At 39.7% G+C, this 21,166-nt stretch overlaps 1 protein-coding gene across 8 annotated transcripts in view; it reads right to left on the bottom strand.

Moving 5' to 3' along the window:
• Positions 1-21,166, bottom strand: part of Hipk3 (homeodomain interacting protein kinase 3) — an 82,883-nt gene that overhangs the window by 38,370 nt on the left and 23,347 nt on the right. For all 8 annotated transcript variants that reach the window (XM_048443659.3, XM_085696709.2, XM_085696708.2 and 5 more), the window contains one exon: positions 16,068-17,163. In XM_048443659.3, the coding sequence (XP_048299616.2) occupies positions 16,068-17,161 (1,094 nt within the window). In that variant the 5' untranslated portion in view covers positions 17,162-17,163. The remainder of the gene's footprint in view (positions 1-16,067; positions 17,164-21,166) is intronic.

The raw sequence follows: 21,166 nt of genomic DNA, 5'->3' as shown, positions 1-21,166 counted from the left end.
GGCAAGGGAAAGAGGAGCAGCGCACCTGTTCGAGATCTGCTCATTAGAAGGGTGGAGGATGTACCTGCCTAGGCTATCTTTCTAATGTCTCTCTCTGGCAACCTAGTCTGGAAGCTTCTCTGGAACGTGAGAATAGCACTGCCATGGAATCCAGGCACCTGAGGGGTCTGTTTACAGATCCACAGACAGGATCGTGATACAGCCTGTCTCTCAAGCAGCTGGTATCCCAGAATCAGCTATGAAGATGAAGATAGAGGTCTAACTTGAGCAGTATCCCATCTCATGTTCAAACAGTTGCCAACTAATTGCAAGGCAAAAAGGCTGAACAGAAGGCAGTGGCCTAGAGGCTGTAGTGTCTTGACTTGGAAACACAAAACAAAAACTACAGTTCAGAACTGGTAGCAAAGAGGGGCCCTGGTTCAGGCATTTCAAACACAATCACAAAGAGACCAGCAGCCCTTGAAAGAGACCACACCCAATGTCTTTACTGAAACTGACAGAAGTCACCCAAGGAGACACTATTACACAAGTCTAGACAGTTCTGTCCAAAACGATGACAACTTTTGTGTCATCCACCTGGACATGTTGGCCACGTCAGGTGTGACTATGTGGCCGAGATGAGTTCACTTATTTCATTTCAAAGAATTAGTTCAGATCTATACAGCATCAGAGACTACTGGCTACTATATTAAACAGCAGACCAAGAATTTCTCATATCCACAGTCCAGTGCTAGCACGCAACATTCTCAGCCAGGTACAGAACACAAACAAATGCCAAACCCAGAGGGAAGAAATCAGTAGAAGGCAGCTACAGGCACTGACCTATAAACAAGCACTTCAAAACATTTAAGAAAATAGATAATAGACTTTCACCAGAAAACTTTAAAAACGCACAAATCCCAAGGGTTCAGTTCTCTGCACTCATTTGGTGGCTCATGAACACCCAGAACTCCAATTCCAGGAGAGCCAATATCCTCTTCTGACCTCCACACGGCACATGTATATACATATATGCAGGCAAAACATAACACACGTAAAATAAGCAATCTCGAAAGAAACTTAAAACATTTTTTTAAAAAATTCAAGTGTTCTGGGCATAGTGACCCACACCTTTAATCCCAGCCAAAGGGAAGCAGAGGCCGGTGAATCTCTGTGAGTTCAAGGTCAACCTCATCTACGCAGTAAGTTCCAGGATAGCCAGGACTACACAGAGAAACCCTATCTCAAAAAGCAAAATAAACAAAAAATAGTAAGATAGCTTAGCAGGAAAAGGTGCTTGTTGCCAAGCCTGATGCACTGAGTTCAGTAGCAGAAAGCTACTCCTCCAAGTCACTCAATGAGTTCCCATGGCACTAACATGCCCCCTCACACTTAACTAATTAATTAACGTAATAACAAAATGACCTAATTGTTTGCTGTTAATAAGACAAGGTAAATCAAATTTATTTTATTTCCAAGGCTGCAAAGATATCACATGGCAAGAAACAGAAAAGGTGAGAAAGACCTAGCAAAACAGACAGGAGCCCACATGAGATAACCAATACTAAAGGGAGAGCTTTAACTCTCTATTAAATATTCTACCTCTCATGCTCAGCAGCAAACAGACCCACATCTGTACTCACACACAACCATGCACACACAGAATAAATAACTATATCAGGTACACACTGCATCTTGCCACAGGTCTTATACTGGGAATATATTTCTAAACTACAGAAATGGGAATACAGCTCAATGGTAGAGTATTTGCACAGCACTCAAGAGGCCCCTAGGGGTCAACAATTCCCAGCACTACAAATTAAGAAAAAAATTAAAACAACTTCTGAGTTAATCATAGTAGCACATACCTGTAATCCCCAGCACTTGGGAGGTAGAAGCCAGAGGATGAGAATTCAAGGTCATTCTAGGCTATATAGTTAGTTTAGGGCCAATCTGGACTAACCGAGACCCTGTCTTAGAAAACACTAATAACAAAGCAAGGCATGGTGGCCCTCCCCTTTAATTCCAGCACTCTGAAAGCAGAGGCAAGCTGATCTCTGATTTAAAAAAAAAAAACCTAGTAATAAGCAAATACACACACATTAACCAACTATACTAAGAATACCAAGCACATAGAAACACAGATAATAGTTACTTCATAAAGTAGAATATGAAGTTTGTTAATAAACATTATATGGGTGTGTTCACATTATAAAACTTATCAGCCAGGGGTGGTACATGCCTTTAACTCCAGCAGTCAGGAGGCAGAGGCAGGCAGAACTAGCTCAAGAACAGCCAGGGCTACACAAAGAAATCCTGGGGTGGGGCAGGGGGAGTGTTAAGTAGGGCTGGAGATGGCTCTACGGTTAAGAGTACTTGCTATTCTTGCAAAGGACCTAGGTTTCATTCCCAACACCCACACTGCAGCAAACAACTGTATGCAACTCCAGTTTCAGAGGATTCTACATCCTATCCCCTTCTTCTGGCCCGCAAAGGCACTGCATGTACATAGTGTGTAGACATATATGCAAGAAAAATCCCCTACATAAAAATAAATCAAGAAAGCCGGACCATGGTGGTAGCGCACGCCTTTAATCTCAAACTTGAGAGGCAGAGGCAGGTGAATCACTGAGTACAAGGTCAGCTGGTCTACAAAGAGAGTTCCAGAACAGTCAGGGATACACAGAGAAACCCTGTCTTGAAAAAAATAAAAATACACAAATACATTGCTGTGGGAGCTCCTTCAGCTCCTTCAGCCATTAGCCGCTGAGATACCAGCCCATTGGGGTGTGGTCTCTTTCTCTTTAAAAAACACTCTCTCTGGCTTCCGGCTCCGCTTCGGGCTCCTAGACTCCTTTCCTGATGGTGCAGAGGGGCTGTTGTCTGGGACGGTAATCTGTAAGTTTTTTCCCCTTTGAATAAATAACCATTCTATTAATCATAATTCCAAACTGGTGTGGGATTGTTTGTGACTTACGCCTTCAATACATAAAAGAAAAACTTAGTGGCTGCATTTTCCTGGATGGATGTCGCACAGCTGCACTCACACACTCGGAAGGCCAAGGCACGGAGGCAGTTCTGACTATGAGTTCACACAAACTCGCCTGCATTATGCTGACTGACATGGCTGAAGAACAGCAGCAGTAAGCCACCCAGCATGGGAGACCCTGCCACTGTACCATCGCCACTAGATACTATTGTCATAAACCCACCGCTCTTCTATGTGGCTCCTACTTCTGACAACACACTAATTGCTTTATCTGCATTTTGAATTAATTTTCACAGATTAATTTAAATTAATTTCACAGAGTAGCTATTAACATTTTCAAGATGAGTAAACTGAGGCTCAGAAAGGTCAGTAACTTGCTGCAGGTAACACAGTAAAACCAGAACCATAAGCATGTGGATTAAGACAGTAACATAATTTCCTGCCCTTAGTTAGCCCCATCAATCCTGTTTCTTTTCTGTTTCATGACTTAAATTCTGCCCTTGTCTGAAAAGAGGATATGAACTAAGACAATAAATTATGAGAACACAGTATTAATACATTATTAGAATATAGTTATATACCTTTATAACCTTAAATTTGACATGTTTCTTAAATTTTAAGACACAAGCATGGACAAGAAAAGAAAAAATAGAACACTAAACTTTAGTAAAGCAAAAACTTCTGTACACTACCAAAGGTGTCTGGAGGGGCTGAAGAGATGGCTCAGCAGTTAAGAACCCTTCTTGGTCCTCCAGCGCACCTAAGTTCAGTTCTCAGCACACTGTCAGGACGGTTCACAACCACCGATAACCCGGCTCCAGGAGACGCATACCTGCTTCTAGTCTCCATGAGCAAGCCGTGAAGGACAAGCCAGTAAGCAACTCTCCTCCTACCCTCTTCATCAGCTCCTGCCTCCAGGTTCCTGCCTTGACTTCCCTCAGAGATGGATGTGATATGAAACTATAAAGCGAAATAAGGTGCAGAGCAGTGGTGGAGCACACCTTTAATCCCACCACTAGGGAGGCAGAAGCAGACACATCTCTGTGAGTTTGAGCATGCTCTACAGAGCAAGTTCTAAGTCAACCAGGGCTACACAAAGAAACCCTACCTGCAGGAAAACAAAACAAAACAAAAACAAAAAACCTTCTCAAGTTGCCTTTGGTCATGGTGGTTTATCACAGCAACAGAAACACTAACTAAGGAACCTGGGGACGGAGCTCTATGAAAAAGTACTTGCTTAGCACGTGCGAAGGCTTAGGTCCAGTCCCTAGCATGAGAAAAGGGGGCTAGAGAAGTTACTGACCTACAAACAAGGTAATGTACCTTATAAAAATGGAAGGGGAAGCTTATTAGGAAACAAGAAATAAATAGTACATGAGAAAATGGAATTTTAACAGGGTTGGAGAAATAGCTAAGTGGTTAAAAAATGGGGGGGGGGCACTGATCTTCCAGAGGACTTGGGTTCAATTCCCAGCACCCATGTGGCAGTTCACACCTGTCTGTAATGCCAGTTCCAAGGCTTCTGACATCCTCAGACATACATGGAGGCAAAACACCAATGATCATAAAATAAAAATAAATTTTAAAAAAAGGAAACCCTAAGACACACATAAAAATAAATCTAAAAAAAAAAATTAAAGAAAAAATTACAGTGCAGAGGTCCAGACCAGAACAAGACATAGAAAAAGGTGGCAAAATAATACATGGGAATATATCAGAGTTAAATTAACAGGATCTGGTCACTTGATGATTACAAACACAGTAGGGAAAAGTGACACCAAAAAGCTGCTTTTAACACTGAATAACCCAGAAAATGGTTCCTTAATGCTGACCTGTGATACAGGAGGATGAAAAGATGTTAACACTGATTGTACCTGAGGAGGGTGACACCTCTCTAAGATTATTCAAAAACAGTCAGAAGGGGAGACACGGCTAGAAAAGAGTCTTCCACTTAAAGACATGGATCTTCCAAAGGAGGAAAGCAACCAACAGTCAGTCCTACGTGGCTATGGCACCTATAATCCACACAGTGACATCATGGTACAATAACCCTAAAGGTGAAGAAGTGGCTGGCACATATTTAGGATTAGGAGTAACAAACAGCTCTAATCAGATTTACAAGAGGGACAATCACACCTGGTACTAAAAACCTACTAAAAACCTAGTTAACAACCCAGGTCTATTGGAGGTATAGATCTTTGAGGAGAACCTACAACCACCACTGTACTAAGTCAGCATAATCCCTAACTACTTTCTAAATATTTGTCCTTATGCCCACAGGTAAGCATAATCTTCACACCTCACCAAGGAAACTTCTCTTTGCAACAGAGACCATTACAGAAAGTCACAACCAAACAAAAGGTTGAGTTGCGGAGGGCAGTCCCAACTGGCATGTCTACAAGCAACTCCCAAACCTAAAGCTCAGGGAACACTGCCGAAGGAGAGATGGAAAGATTTTAAGAGCCAGAGAACCAGGGAGTTTGCTGTGTGTGAGACTGTGTCTTCTAAGTGACATCAGAAGCTATTATTAACATGAACCTGCACAAGGACAACAATAGACACGCCAAAGTGGTTGGGTGGGGGGAGATGATGAGGTCAGGACCCTACACAAAAAGAACTATAAACAACTAAGGAATGCTGAGAGCAATCTTCCCAGGGAAGAGAACAGCGATGGCTATCCTATACCAAAGGGTCAGCCTTGAAAACATACATACAAAAAAATATTACATAGACAAAGCAGGTTATATTCAGAAATATGTATGTCTATAAATACATATCAATAAAAAGAAGGTCATGAGTTTAAAAGAGAGCAAGGAGGGCTATATGTGAGGGGTTGGAGGGAGAAAAGAGAGAATGATGTAATTATAATCTCAAAAATAAAATATTTTTTAAAAAGTCATAGGGAAGACAAGATCATCATGAAGTCATAGAAGAGGGGAGAGAACCAGAAAGCCGGTCAGAGAAGTGAAAAGACAAACCTAAAGGCATGACATCAGGAAATACAGAGTCTCAGGAAGAACCAACAGCAGATGAGCAGTCAGAGGGCTTAGAGAGCCAAAGAGGAGGCCACTGTATTTGGTAACATCCATATCCTCCAATAGAGGAGCTGCAGGAAGAAAGCGAGCTCCCTGAAGAAGAGAGGGACAGGAGAGGGTACAACTGAGCTCAAAGCGCAGCTCTGTAGTTCGGAGGCTTGAGTCAGACTGCTGTTCAACACCTCTGAATCTCAACTTCCTAGTCATAAAATGCAGACAATATTACTATTTTTATAGTTAAGGACAGCTATAAACTCTTTAGCACAGTGATGAGGACAAAACAGTCAATAAAAGTCATCATTTCATTTTATACACTTATCCCCTGCATTTAAAAAAGTACCTACTAATATAATAATACACGACACAGAAATTGGATCTACATTTTTAATGCTGTAAAAGTGACTAAAACACTTCAAATTTTGTGAGTCTGTCTACTGAATCCACTCTTACGAAAATTGGAAGTTATCTCCTTTTTAAAAAAGACTTCTAGGCAAGGAAAAGAAGAGAAGGAGCTAAAGGGTTCTGGTGCATCCCAGAGCTCAGTACGCAGCTGGATGATGTTGAATTTCTGGTCCTCCTGCCTCTACCCGCTGGGTGCTAAGAACACAGGAGCCAATTACACCCAATACATACATACAATACACACAATGCTGTGGACCAAACTCAAGGCTTCCTGCATGTCAGGCAAGCACTCCACAAACTAAGTAAGCGACATCCTAATCCTAAGATGCCATTTTCATGTTATAATTAAACTCACTGAACAGCTTAATATTTAGGAAGGAGCATAGTATCTTTAAGCAAAATGTACATATCCACTGCACTAACAATCTTCCCCATTAAAATGTGAAAGTATCCCTGTAAGGATGCAGGTTCACACAAACAGGATCCGTCTGACATTATCTGAAGATTACATTCGTGTAATAGGATTGCTTTAAATAAAGGGTAAACATGTTCTGTAAAATTATAAAATAAAATCACAACATAAAAGGAGAAAAATGTTCCTATTTGTTACATTCTTATTGGCTTTTAAAAACTAGCATGTGGCTAGAGATGGTTTAGCAGTGCAGAGCCCCTCCTGCTCTTGCAGAGGACCTTAGTTCAGTCCCCGACTCCCACACCAGACAGCTAGCACACGGCTACCTCAATGCTAGCTCCTGGTTTCCCAGCTTTGACACCTCTGGCCTATGCAAGCACCTGCATTCACACGCACATACTCAAACACAGATACAGAATAAAAATAAAATAAAAATAAAATCCTTTCAGAGTTCGAGGCCAAGTTGCTCTACTAAGTGAGTTCCAGGACAGCCAGGGTTACTCAGAGAAACCCTGTCTCAAAAAGCAAAACAAAACAACAACAACAACAACAACAAAAAACCAGCAAACAAAAATTTTCATAATTTAAAAATATTAAGTGAAATGATTTTAATTTCAGATAAACAAATACAATTTTTGTAGTTCTGCGCTTTCTCACAAAAGCAACATTTTTTTTCTATTTAATGTCAAAACTCAGCACATACTGGAGTCTGTCTCCTAAGTAACAGAATCTCACCTCACAGCCGATACCTGAATTATTCACCAGCACACAACTGGCACTCTTCCACAGGAACACACTTGTTAGCACACTTGTTAGTAACAGTCAGGGCACTAAATTTCAGCCAGAGGAAGATGCTGAAGACACAGAAATAGATAGGCATATATGCTTTCAGCTGTACAGAGGCTGACGTCTAACCATGCCCTCATGACAGTTCACTGCCAATATGCATCAGCAGGCTCTGGGGACCTTTCCAGCAGAGCTACAGACAGTCCAAGGGAAATACTGACAGCCTTTCAAATCAAAAGCTTCTACTGACTTGAATAAAAGGCCATCATAAAAGTCTTCTTTTAACCTATGAGGAACTATAATAGGTACAAGCAGGTTTAGCATACAGCCTTCCAAGCCTGAGAGGACATGACTAATCAGTCTAGCTTACATGGCATTACATTTTTTCTATATTTATAGCTACCATGTGCAGAATTAAACTCAATTGTGAAGAAGCTTTAAAAACTGATTTTGTCATATGCCTAGGCAGTAGTACCACTGTGCATTTACACAGAGCTTAGTACACTAATGCACACCTATAAGACACAAGGGCAGTAACAGTTCCTTTACCTGTTTATGTAGAAGCTAGTATTAAGTAGCTTCCTCATTCATAAAGTGTGTCAGTCAATGACAGAAATTAAAATTCAGAGTTCCAGTGTCCTTCTTCTGCACCACTTCTATCATTATTTATTCACTTTACTTCTGGTCACTGATATCCTTTATAATCACATGCACAAGACTACCATTATATAAAAATAATTCAGGAATCATCATACAGGAGTTCAGTGTGAATTATAAAACATACAAGGAGGGGGCAAGATTACATGGAAAGGATATCATTTTTGTCTCATCTATGGAAATAGCAAACACTAAATGCAACATTAATCACAATGCTCTTTTCAAATGAACAGCATTTAGGACATGGCCAATTCATTCTTCTTTCGACGGCGTTTAGTCCATTACATACAATACTAAAATAGATACTGTCTAAACTATTTTCCACAGCACAGACCCCAAGAATAGTGCTCTAAAGTAAAAATAATGTACCAGGTTCTAACAATTCAATATTTTAAGAAAAAATATAAATATATACACACTGAATCTGTTCACTGGCCAGTATTCTTTTTTGTTTTTATTTCTTTGAGACAGGGTTAGTCTGTGTAACCCTGGCTGTCCTGGAACTTCATCTGTAGACCAGGCTGGCCTCAAAGTCACAGAGGTCCACCTGCCTCTGCCTCCCAAGTGCTGAGTCCAGTATTTTTGTTTTTTTAAACCATGGCTGTCATTTATTTTACAGCTAATATCCACTTATGAGTGAGTACATACCTAATGTTTATCTTCCTCGGTCTGGGTTACCTCACTCAGGGTGATTGTTTTCTAGTTCCATCCATTTGCTAGTATTCTTATTGTGAGCAAAAATATTTGTTTTATATGAACTCAAAACGTGTTCAATTTCTGCTGATTAGAAAATCTGAACAATGAAAGATGCCTGGAAGCTAAGAGCCCACAAGCTTACAAAGACGTTCAGCATCAGAAAAATCTGAGTCCAACCCTAGAAAATAGAGAGAGCACGTCCCAGCCATCAGACAGAAGACAGAGATGGAGAGATGGCTCAGCAGACAAGAGCACTGCTTACTCTTCCAGAGGACACAGGTTCAATTCCCTACCCACACTCACAACCACCTCTAACTCCAGTTCCAGGAATCCAATCCTCTTCTGGTCTCCTTAGCACCAGGCAGGCGCCAGGTGCACAGATACGCTTGCAAGCAAAACTACCCAACACAGAAAATAATAAGACTTTTTTAAAAGATTAAAAAAAAAAACAAGAATCAGTAGGAATGTGGAAAAGCTGAATTCCTGATACAGTACAGATTAAAATTGTAAAATGTTATGGAAGCAACATGGAGGCTCCTCAAAAAATTCAAAATAAAGGGCTGAAGAGATGGCACAGCAGTTAAGAGCACTGGCTGTTCTTCCAGAGGACCTAAATTCAATCCCAGCACTCACAAGGCAGCTCACAACTGTCTGTAACTCCAGTTCCTGGGGATTCGACACCCTCACACAGACATATATGTGGGAGAAACACCAATGCTCATTAAATAAATATAAATAAATTATTTTTTAAAAAATTAAAATAAAGCTAGGAAGTTGTGGTGCACCTTTAATCCCAGCACTCAGGGAGACAGAGGCCAACCTGATCTACAGAGTGAGTTCCAGGACAGCCAGAGATACCCAGAGAAAGCTTATCTCAAAAAAAAAAAATTAAAATAGAATCACAGCATGAACCGAGCAACTGAAGGAGGAGTCTTGAGACGGCTACACCACCGCACTCCTAGCTGCACTGTCCACAGTGGCTGCTGAGAAGAGCTTTCCAGGAGTCCAGTGACAGAATGGGAAAGAACAGTGGGACTGGGAACTGGGGTTACAGGGTCTTGTTTAAAGAACACATTTGGGATGCGCTAGATGAAATTCTCTAGCGAACAATACGAACATACTTAATACTGTAAACTGTATGCCTGAAGAGGGTTGGATGAAAAATACGTATTTGTCAAAAAGAGAGAGAGAGAGAGAGAGAGAGAGAGAGAGAGAGAGAGAGAGAGAGAGAGATTTCCCAGAATAAAATTCTTTTGGGGGCTCCTGAGATGGCTCAGTGGGTAAAGGCACCTGCCACCAAGGCTGACAGTTCCCAAGACCCACATGGGAAGAAGAACCAGTCCTCTAAGTTATCTCCTGACCTCTACTCACACTGTGCCACAACCTGACCGCCAACAAAAAAGTGAATGTAATAAATAATAATAGAAACCAATCATAATTTTTGTACAGAGCATGGCAGAACATGTTTGTAATCATAGTACTAGGGTGCTGAGGCAGAAGAATTACTGAGAGTTCAAGGCCAGCCTTGGCTACATAGCAAGAACAAGTCTCAAAAAAATAATTGTATTTTAAAAAGTGAACACTGGGGCTGGAGAGATGGCTCAGTGGTTAAGAGCACTGCCTGCTCTTCCAAAGGTCCTGAGTTCAATTCCCGGCAACCACATGGTGGCTCACAACTATCTGTAATGAGGTCTGGTGCCCTTTTCTGGCCTGCAGACATACACACAGACAGAATATTGTATACATAATAAATAAATAAATATTTTTAAAAAGTGAATACTAATATTAAAATGTAAGCACAGAAGGGCTGGAGAGACGGCTCAGTGGTTAAGAGCACTTATTCTGGCAAAGTACATCAGTTCAATTACTATCACCTACATGGTAGCACACAATGCCAGTTCCAGGGCATCCAACAGACACACATGTAGTACACATATAAGTGTGCAGGCAAATCGCCCATACATGTAAAAGTAAAATAAATAAAAATCTAAAAAAGAAATCCCCATAAGCTCTGTTTAAAAAAACAAAGATGTGTGTCAGGTGATTAATCCTTTAATCCCAGCACTCTGGACGTAGAGGCTGGCAGATCTCTGAATTCAAGGCCAGCCTGGTCTACAGATAGAGTTCCAGAACAGCCAGGAATACACAGAGAAACAAAAATAAATAAATGAATGAATGAATGAATGTATAAAGTAAGTAAGTAAATAAAAATTTAAAATGTCAGTTCAAGAGGGCAATAGAGTTTACAAATGTAGTCTTTCTGTTTTCCTAACACAAAGGAACAATACTGACCAAGTGTGTCCAAGGCAGAACATATATAGAAAAGGATTAACTAATTAAAAATAATTCCAAACTATAGTTTTTAGAAATATCACATCCAGCCAAATTTAAATTGTTTAAATAGGTAAAAGTTCATCAAATCTATAATACTGATGTTAATTGATTTTGAAAACTATAAAACTATACAAGGAATGTCTATGAATTATTTTGTGTGTATATGATGTGTGGATGGCATGAATGTGCAGGGGCAAATGACAACTTTCAGGAGTCTCTTCTTCAACTTTTACATGGGGTCAGGGGGTTAAACTCAGGCTGTCAAGTACCCACTGAATCATCTTGCTGGCCCAAAAAATGTCCTTGTATCTAGGAAGTGTACACAGAACTATTTAGAGGTAAAGGGCTTTGTTATCTGAAACTCTGTGTGTGAGCACACATATGAGCATATATGCGTATATGTGTGTGTGTGTGTGTGTGCGCGCGCGTGCGTGTGTGTGTGTGTGTGTGTACAGAAAAATGTGTGGGAAAACTGATGAGGTAAAATGGTAGTATTTTATATGTCTAAAACTATCTCAAACTAAAAAAAAAATTGAAGAAATATAAAAGAAAAAACCACCCTTTCTATTAAGCTCTTGTACTTCACAAGTCAGGCTGGGGCTATTTTTGTGCGAGTCAACGCACGTGGCACAGTGCATCCCACTCCACAGGCACTAAGTATTTTAGGAACAGTCCTAGTCATTGACAATGTTACAATTTTTATTCCTATATTATTTTCACTGGTAACATATCTTTTTAGATTTCCAACCATTAATGATCACAAACATATGATGTTGTATCTCTAAAACTCAACAAAAGGAAATGAACTGCTGATACTTGCTACTCATCCACGCTACAACATGATGAACCTTGATTGGAGGTCGAATGGGGCAGGGAGATGAGAAGGCTGGAGAAAATGGCTGAGGGAATGTTCTTTGGAGGATTGATTCACCAGTGTAGAGTTATGACTATAATCAAAGTGATAGAGTTGTATGCTTTAAATGATTTAAGCTCAAGGCCAGTCTGGGCTACAGATTAAGTTCCCGGCCATCCTAGGCTTATATAGGAAGACTTTATCCTCTCATTCTCCAATATTCCAGAGAGCGAGAGAGAGAGAAGAAACAAAGTAGAGTTAAAATTGCTTTGAAAACAAAAATGAGGCAGTCTGGCAGTAGCTACTCTAAAGTAACCCAGCCAGGCTTGGGGGCACACACTCAGCTCTCAGGAGGCAGAGGACAGTCATAAGCTTATAAGGCCAGCCTAGTCTACATAGAGAATACCCAGGTCTGCAGAGAGAGAAAGAGAGAGAGAGAGAGAGAGAGAGAGAGAGAGAGAGAGAGAGAGAGAGAGAGAGAGAGACCCTAAATAAGGTAACCTATATAACCAATCATTATGGTTCTTTGTATATGACTTAATTTTGATATAGGAATTTTACTTTTGATACTTCTTGGTCCAAGAAGAAATGAGATGTAGGTATGCCCTAAAGAAGAATTGATGTCTAATTTTTCATCATTCTATCTTTCTGCATTATGACAAGAATAACGACAAGTCTCCCAACCTACCCCAAGTTGGGGACAGAACCACAACAAGGTGAGAGGCCTCACTGAGTTATACCCTTATTCCTACAAAGCAGGCTTTACTTCAATGGCAATTAATACCAATTAGTCATACAGCAAAATATATGTGTATATATTATATTTACATGTCATATATATATATATATATTAGCATATAACCTGTTAAGTAAGTTACTTTATAGCCCACTTTCCTGTCTCTGCTCTGAAATAGCTGAGACCCACAGGCTAAAATTCTATATTTAAAAAAGGAAAAAAAAAAGAATGTAATGACCTGAATATTGCCACCACACCTCATAAATACAGCACCTTCTGCTGCTAAACCTTTCCACATTCAAAAGCCCTACGTGTTCTTGACAGAAACCACGCTCAGGCAGCTGAATTTAGAACATGCTGACCTTGAGCAAATCAATGCCCTTAGCATGTACTTCTGGCTTCCATCACTGCAGGAGCTAGACAGCCTCACCATCTATAGTAGTCAACAACCTCTGGTCACTACGCCTGTCTATTTTAAGATATCCCCACTACATTTGTGTTGCACAGTCCAAACGGGTAACACATGAATCTATGTCTAAATGTAATCCTTTACCTGAGAAACTAGGATATACCTATAGTGTCCCTACCTTAAAATATTTATTATGCTTTCATTTATTGATCACACAGTATCTTAGTAACTTTGTCATAAACTAAGACAGAAACAGCAGGGATCAAATGATGTGCAATTTTTGAAATAAAGCAATAGCTAGCGGCCATCTTCATTCAAAAATATACCAGACATTGGGACAGTACCTAATTAAGAACTATACTGTATTAATGTTAATCTATCTACTAATCATTATTATAATATTTACTAATTATTCTTCCTCTTAAATCTAACTGTCACCAAGTCCATTTTCAGTTTTTTATCAAGGTACAATCATCCAAACATAGGCGTCAGCTTTTGTTTAGTGAATACAAATTTCCTATTTTTTTTTTAATTCTAAACACAGAACCTATGACTAATCTTAGTTCTGTGCAGCTTCTGGAAGCCAGGTAAATAACCCAAAATTTATAATTAAACAGAATGGAAATTATACTTAGCTATTATTCATAATTTTATTCCATTCTTAATACAGAGGCTAATATTTATGAAAAGGCCTAGAAAACAGGATCATAAAACATTTAACATTTTTAGATTGCTTTTCAAAGGATTCTCTTTACTCTTTTGAAACATTTAATAAACCAACAGAAATTCTCAAGTATAAAAAAATGGACTACTGTTTGTGTTGTTTGTTCTCCTCCTAAACCCTTCAGTCATGAAAAGGAGGCTAGACCTCACACGGAACAGTCTGACATGGAAATAACACAGGGCCCAAACAGAATGAACTAATAACAGGGCCCAGGCAGCAGGAATGGAGTTTATATCGTACACTAGCTGGCCAGGCAAAGCTCAGAACCCACAGTCTATGGACACACGGAGGGAGAAGCACTATTCTTCTCATGCAATTGAGTAAGATTTCAAAATTATTTTTCCTTGGGGAAAATCAGCTAAAATTGAATCTTACATTTCAATAAACTAGGAAAAGGAAAAAAGAGTGGTTGACAGGACAGAGGATCAAGTAATCTAATTATGTGAAATAAGTAAGGTCTGCTACCCTGCTGCAACAGCAAATTACCCTTTGGTTACTGAAAAAGTGTTTTTATTTTGTGTGTGTGTGTGTGTGTGTGTGTGTGTATGTGTGTGTGTGTGTGTTCTGAGACACAGTCTCACTGTGCAGCCCAGGCTGGTCTCCAACTCAGAGAGACTCTCCTGCCTCTGCCTCCTCAGTAATGGATTAAAAATATGTACCTCCAAATCCAACATCTAAACAATTTTAAGAATGGTATTCTGAACTCTAATACTAGAAATAATGACATCTAAAATATACTAAGTATCAGACTACATTTCTAATTCCTAATACTTATATCAATACATTTAATTATAACTAAATTACATGAGCATGGCATCCCTTCTGATAACTTACTAATAACAAGGCACACAGAGTTGATATTTGTAGATGACCAGCTTACTTCTCCTTATTTGTGCAAGGTATTACAGAAGACTAATCAGGAAAATCAGAAGTAGTACAAAGGCAGATGAGGTACCAAAAACAACTACCCCCTTGTTGAGTCAAAGTTTATAACCTCTGGCCATAAACTACATTTCCATCTATTTAGTAAGTTACGAACAACCACTCCTGCTGCCAGTACCACCCCTGTATTTGCTCCCACTGTATTAGCAATCATGAGGTGATAGAGGACAAAGAAATATCTCAGCATTCATGCTGAAATGTAAGTAACTTACTCCCCAGTTTATGAACTGGGAACTCAAACGATGAATTCAAAGGCATTTTCATATTCACAACGAACTTTTGCTATTTTGAACCTTATTAAATATTAGCTAGCTCTGAGACTACAGTACTTCAGGCTAGCATTACACTAATCTTGACGTTGTAGATCTCTGTCAATAGCTGCATGGAAATTATTTTTGTCTTCAGTTTCTTCCACATACAGCACTAACACTAAGGTAACATTACTCATAGCACAGACATAAAAAAACTCATGGCAGCTATGTAAATACATGTGAATCTTAATCATTAGAATAATGGCCTGACCTCCTAATTTCTATAATATTGTTATAAGGGACTATGTCTTTATTGAATTACTTCTCCAGGACTAGCAATGGCTCAGTAGGCAAAGGCATTTGTCACCAAGCCTGATGACCTGGGTTCAATCCCAAGGACCCGCATAGTAGACAGGAAAGACCAGAGTGCCACAAGTTGTCCTTAGACTTCACATATGCACCACAGCATGTACACACATAAATAAAAATGTAAAGAACAAACTTTAAGAATTAAAAATTACCTGTCTCAATCACTGAAATGCTCCAAGAATATACAAAAACTACTTTCAAACAACATTTTCAAACATTTAAAGACTTGTAATTATAATCGTGTTTGTGTGGCATTCTCCCTATCTTCTATTAGTAATAGAGAAGAACCAGATGTCGTTAGCAGGGAACTAGTGGATTTCTATTGTCCCTGAAGCAATCTTATGCCTGGATTTTTCACATCTTTTTAAAACTTCAAACCTAAATAGACCTTACTGATTTCCTTATTTAACCGAAGCAGTCTCTCATCACATACTCCTATCAAATGCCACTTAGCAGAAACTCAGCAATTGTTAAAAAAGCAGTTGTTGCCTACCTGTAGTACCGAGATTGTAGATACGTTGAGCAAACAGTCTTTGATACATGGCTGGCCGACCCAAAGTCTATCACTTTAACCCTGTACGGCTGTCGAACAGGATCCACCAACATAATATTCTCTGGTTTGAGGTCAGCATGAATTAAACCAAGACTTTTCAACTTCTTCAGTGCAGTGGCCACTTGCTGAAGAACAGGTCGGATCACCTTCAGGGGTAGGGGGCTGAATTTATTCTGCTTCAGAAAGTCGTACAGGTTTTGTTCCAGCATCTCAAAGACCAGGCAGGTGTGGCTGCGGTGCTGAAAGCACTCGTAGGCCCGCACAAAGTTGTGCTCGTCAGCATTCTCAGTGCTGAGTCTTGCTAATATGCTCACTTCTATCTGCCCTTGGCGTGCGTAAGAAGGGTGGTTCTTCAAAATTTTGATTGCTACAATTTCATTTGTCCCTCTCTTCCAGCATTTAACAACCTGGCCAAAAGTGCCACGACCAAGAAAATCAAGGACTTCATATGTGTTTTTCATGGAGCATAAGACTTCATGCTGTACTAACTGATAATCGCCTTCTCCGCTGGTACAGTTCTGTTTCGATCCTGTAGTCGTCGTCACAACTGTCACTGGATTTCCCATGTTGGTTTGCAACATTGCAGGAAGTATGGACAGTTCATCGACAATCTGCATCGCGCCGCTGTGATTATCCAACTCCTCACTCTTGCGCTTCAATCCACATCGCTGGGGACCTTCTAGGAAATGTAACCTGTTTCGCCAGACCACGGTCCGAGGTGTCTCCACTCCAGCCTGCTGCACTTGAGCTATGACCTTTGTAGCACCGGCAGTGTCTTTGACAATAACGGCTCCTGCCTGCAATGAAAAGCTGTGTCCTCGAGGTTTGGTAAATGGTATCTTTGTCTGAAAAGCACTACCCTTCGTGGAAGGATGAGAGTTTCCAAAGTTTCTACCATTCACATAGGTCTGTGGATAGTTTCTCTCCTGGAAAACACAACTGCTTGGCTCTACTTTGAGTTTCTTCACACTACAAAAGGCACTTGACTGAGTTTGATAAACATATGGTGGGTAGACCAAGACTTGTGAGGCCATACCTGCAGAAAAAAGAAGAAAATGTTAATCAAAAAAAAAAATAGATTTTCCTCAACTTTAAACTGCAAAAAGAAAACTTTTAGGATCAAATTCTTAATTGCTAAAATAATAATAATTTAAAATTTCATTAAGATCTTTCCCTTGGGAGGAGATGAGATCTTCAGTATCTCCACATTAGTTCTCGAGACATCAGCAGCTACATACTTTCTGAACAGCTACACTGACCAAGATACACAGTAAAAACTGCACCAACCATTTCCCCACAAAAGAAACAGTACAACCCCTTAAACAAGTGGTGTAGGTTTTACAAAAAACAAAATATTCTCTCAACAAAATATGACTTATATGAGCCATCAGCTAGGAGGCAGTTCAGGGTTAGGGGCACTTGCTGCAAAGAATGAGGACCGGAGTTCAGAGCCCCGCACCATGGAAATTTGGGTGTGGTCCCACGCATGGCCATAATTCCAGTATTGAGAATAGAGACACGAGGACATGGGGCTTGCTGGTGTCCAGACTCGCTGAAAAATGGGAGCTTCAGGGCTAGCCTCAAAGGAACAAGGTAGAGGGTGGCTGGAGATACCTAACACATGCCTCTGGACTCTACATGCTCACTCTTACACACACTCTTACACATGCATACACCTCACACACTCAAAATTATGAACCAGCCAACACAGTTTACAATCAGGTAGAAACGACTATGTGTGCTTTAATATGTACATACATACAAGGATTAAAAGGGCCATCCTTTTCATGAACAGCCCTGATCCTATATTCTACTTGCCAAATACAATAGCCTTTCATCTTAAAGAGCATTCATTACACTACAAAGACAACTTAATGTCTTTCTATCCAGTTTCTTTCATGTTGCCTAAATTCCCAGACACTACCTGGCTTTCTATGAATTTTGGTCTGACTCTAACAGTCATCAAGTGTACAATGACTCTGTAAATAGTATCTGACTCCAGTACAACACAGATACAAAAGGAGATTTAACATGCTACTGGCACAGCTGACTTTTGACCTTATGACCTTACTTCATAACCTGAGAATTCATGTAATATACAATCCAGCAACTGCTAATCCATGTATACAAACTTAAGACACACACACACAACAAATCCTCAGTATCACAGCTCAAAACACATTAATTACAACTACTTAACATACCCCAACTATTTAGTCTATCACACAACAACATGTAAAACAAATGAAAATCACTATCTGATAAAACTTTAATATCTGTGTTCTTTCCTTGCACACAAAGTCCCACATGTTCTCTTTAGTTATATCCTTCTTTGTATCTACCCCTGAGCACACTGCAAACTCCTTTAGGATCTGACCAAAATAATTCAGTACTATCCTGCTTGTGTACCATAAACCTTCCAAGAAGAGCTAGACATTCAGAGATTCAGAACACCCCTCACACACTCTTCTCTTTTAGACTCACTGTATTGCAACTGGCAGTATACACATGTCTTCCACACTAGATCTGAATCAAACTGTCTAGAATGTAAAGTTGATGTTCAATAAATTTTGGGTGTTTCTATTAACTTCAAAATATTTTTAGTGGGCTAAAGAGATGATCCATTGAGTAAGGCCATTTGGGCACAAGCATGAGAACCTGAGATCAATCCAAACACTCATCTAAAAAGCTGGACATAGAGAGACAGAATGTCTGGGACTTGCTGACCAGTCAATCTAGCTGATACTGTAAGCCCCAAGTGTTTAATGAGACCCTGTGTCAAGGAGTAAGAAGACACTTACATCCTCCTCTCACCTACACATGCACACAATTACATGAGTACACACCCATACATGCATATGTACATATGCTACACAAAAATTAACTTTATTCAACCCAATTTTCTCTGTATTGTATTAACTGTGTTGCCTCCTATTTCAACGTATCATAATTATCAATTGTTTATCTCAGAAATAATGGGTTACATCACAGTATACAATAGCCACAATATTAAAAATAACAAAGCTAAAAGAATTTTAGAAAGAGCTACCAATGGGAGAAGAATTATGTAACTGTTTAATAATGTTTTATAATATTTGGCTATATGACACTGATATCTTTCCAATTTGCTGTTAAGATCATTAAATACCAGTGAGTAAAGGCATTTGCTACACAAGGCTAGCAACCTTAGCTCAATCCCCAGAACTTTTCTGAGCTAGATAGAGATAACTATCTTCACAAAATTGCCTTCTGACCCCCACAAGAGTCATGGTATGCATGAGAGCATGCACACACACACACACACACACACACACACACACACACACACCATGCGTGTACCCACAAATAATAAACAAAATTTAAAACAAGAAAGAAAACCAAAGCTCAGAGGGACCAAGCAATTGACTCAAGGTCTCAAAACTATGATGAAAAGAAAAAGAAGTAAATACACCACACCTGAGATAAAACTTCCAAAAGTTTCTTGTGTTCCACCTACCAGATTCCTAAGTTCCTCGTATAAAGTCAGAGACAAACTTCACAGTCAGATGAAGACTTGATATTCAGTAAGTGGAAAATATTGCAACTGAAACTCTAGGATTTAAACCTAAGGAAGTTCATCTGCTTCCTTAAAATGTCCCCAGCACCTGTCCTATATTCCAAAGCTGCACCAATTCACCACAATTTAAGGCAGAGACTCACGGTGCCAGTGTGACAGGCATGGAGTTTCCAATTTCAATCAGGATGGCAACAAACTCAGAGAGATGCACATACTTCTGGTTCCCTGGTGCTGGGATCAAAAGCCCAGCTAAATTAATGAATCAAAACCACACTGAGAAATCTTTCTAGACATATCAAATTCATACATTACGCATTTTTGTAAGGCTGCCCAATCATAGCATCAATGATAACTCTCCTTATGATACGCCTAATTTTCAAAATACCAATGTAATTCTTACCCGTAAATCCAAAATCAAATATGAAAATCACTTAATACCAATTGTTGTACACACAACTAACCACCATGGAGTCCAAAACACTGCTTTTGCACAATACTATGCCTTATTATTTTGCACTGTAATAGGAACCATGTTGCACTCTGGAGCTATATTACTCATGTCTTTTGTCACTTGTTCTTATCAGCGGACTAAGGAATAGGTTTTGAAATACTAACCTCTTTGATAGTGGGGGCTACCTAAAACTATTACTTAGGAGTATAGTAAAGGCTCCTGATGGAGCAGCCATTAAACTTTTATTTCTTAGGCTTATTCACTTCAGATTCTTTTTGCTTGTAGCTGAGGCAAGCCTAAAACCCACAGCAATCCTCCTGCCTTAGTCCCAAGAATTGCAGGTGTGTATAACCACACCCAGAGCTCTCATTTCAGGTACTTTGTTCTAAATGTTTACAGTTTCAAAATTTGTATATTAAAACCCTCCCTACCCACCAAGAATCTGGTAGGCTGAGGCAGAGAGACTGACATGAGGTCAAGGCCAGCTTGGGCTACAGAGGGAGACCCTAAATCAAAAATACAATATAAGGGGCTTTGGTAGCTGATTAGGACACGAGGGCTCCCTTTCATAAACAGAGCCTCTTCAGGGAGCTACTTTGCCCCTTACCATGTGAGATCACAGCTAAAGCTATCTTTGGAGCAGAGAGCAAGCCTTTAACAAACCCCCACATCTGCTTGTACCTTTATCTTGAGACTTTGCAGCCTACAAAGCAATGAGCAATAAATCTACATTCTTTACAGAATTTTGTGGTAGCATACTAAATAGACAAAGACACGCATTTTACCCTTCTGATCCCATAGTAAACTTGAAATCCTAACTGAACCCTACTGTCTGTAACAACCCACCAGTAATACATGCAACATGAACATCCACAGACATGTCTGACATTGACATGCTCTCCTGGTTTCTTCTTATGCATAATACTGGGTCTACTGAAGAAAAAAAAAAAAGCAGGAACCAAGACAGAAATACTTTGCTAACATAGGGTAATTATTTAGCTAATAAGAAATTTCTGAAATATTTTCTACCAA

The sequence above is a fragment of the Myodes glareolus genome, chromosome 10 (genome assembly GCF_982192425.1).
Source record: "Myodes glareolus chromosome 10, mMyoGla1.1, whole genome shotgun sequence".
Classification (NCBI taxonomy): Eukaryota; Metazoa; Chordata; class Mammalia; order Rodentia; family Cricetidae; genus Myodes; species Myodes glareolus.
This window is presented reverse-complemented; position numbering and strand designations above follow the sequence as displayed.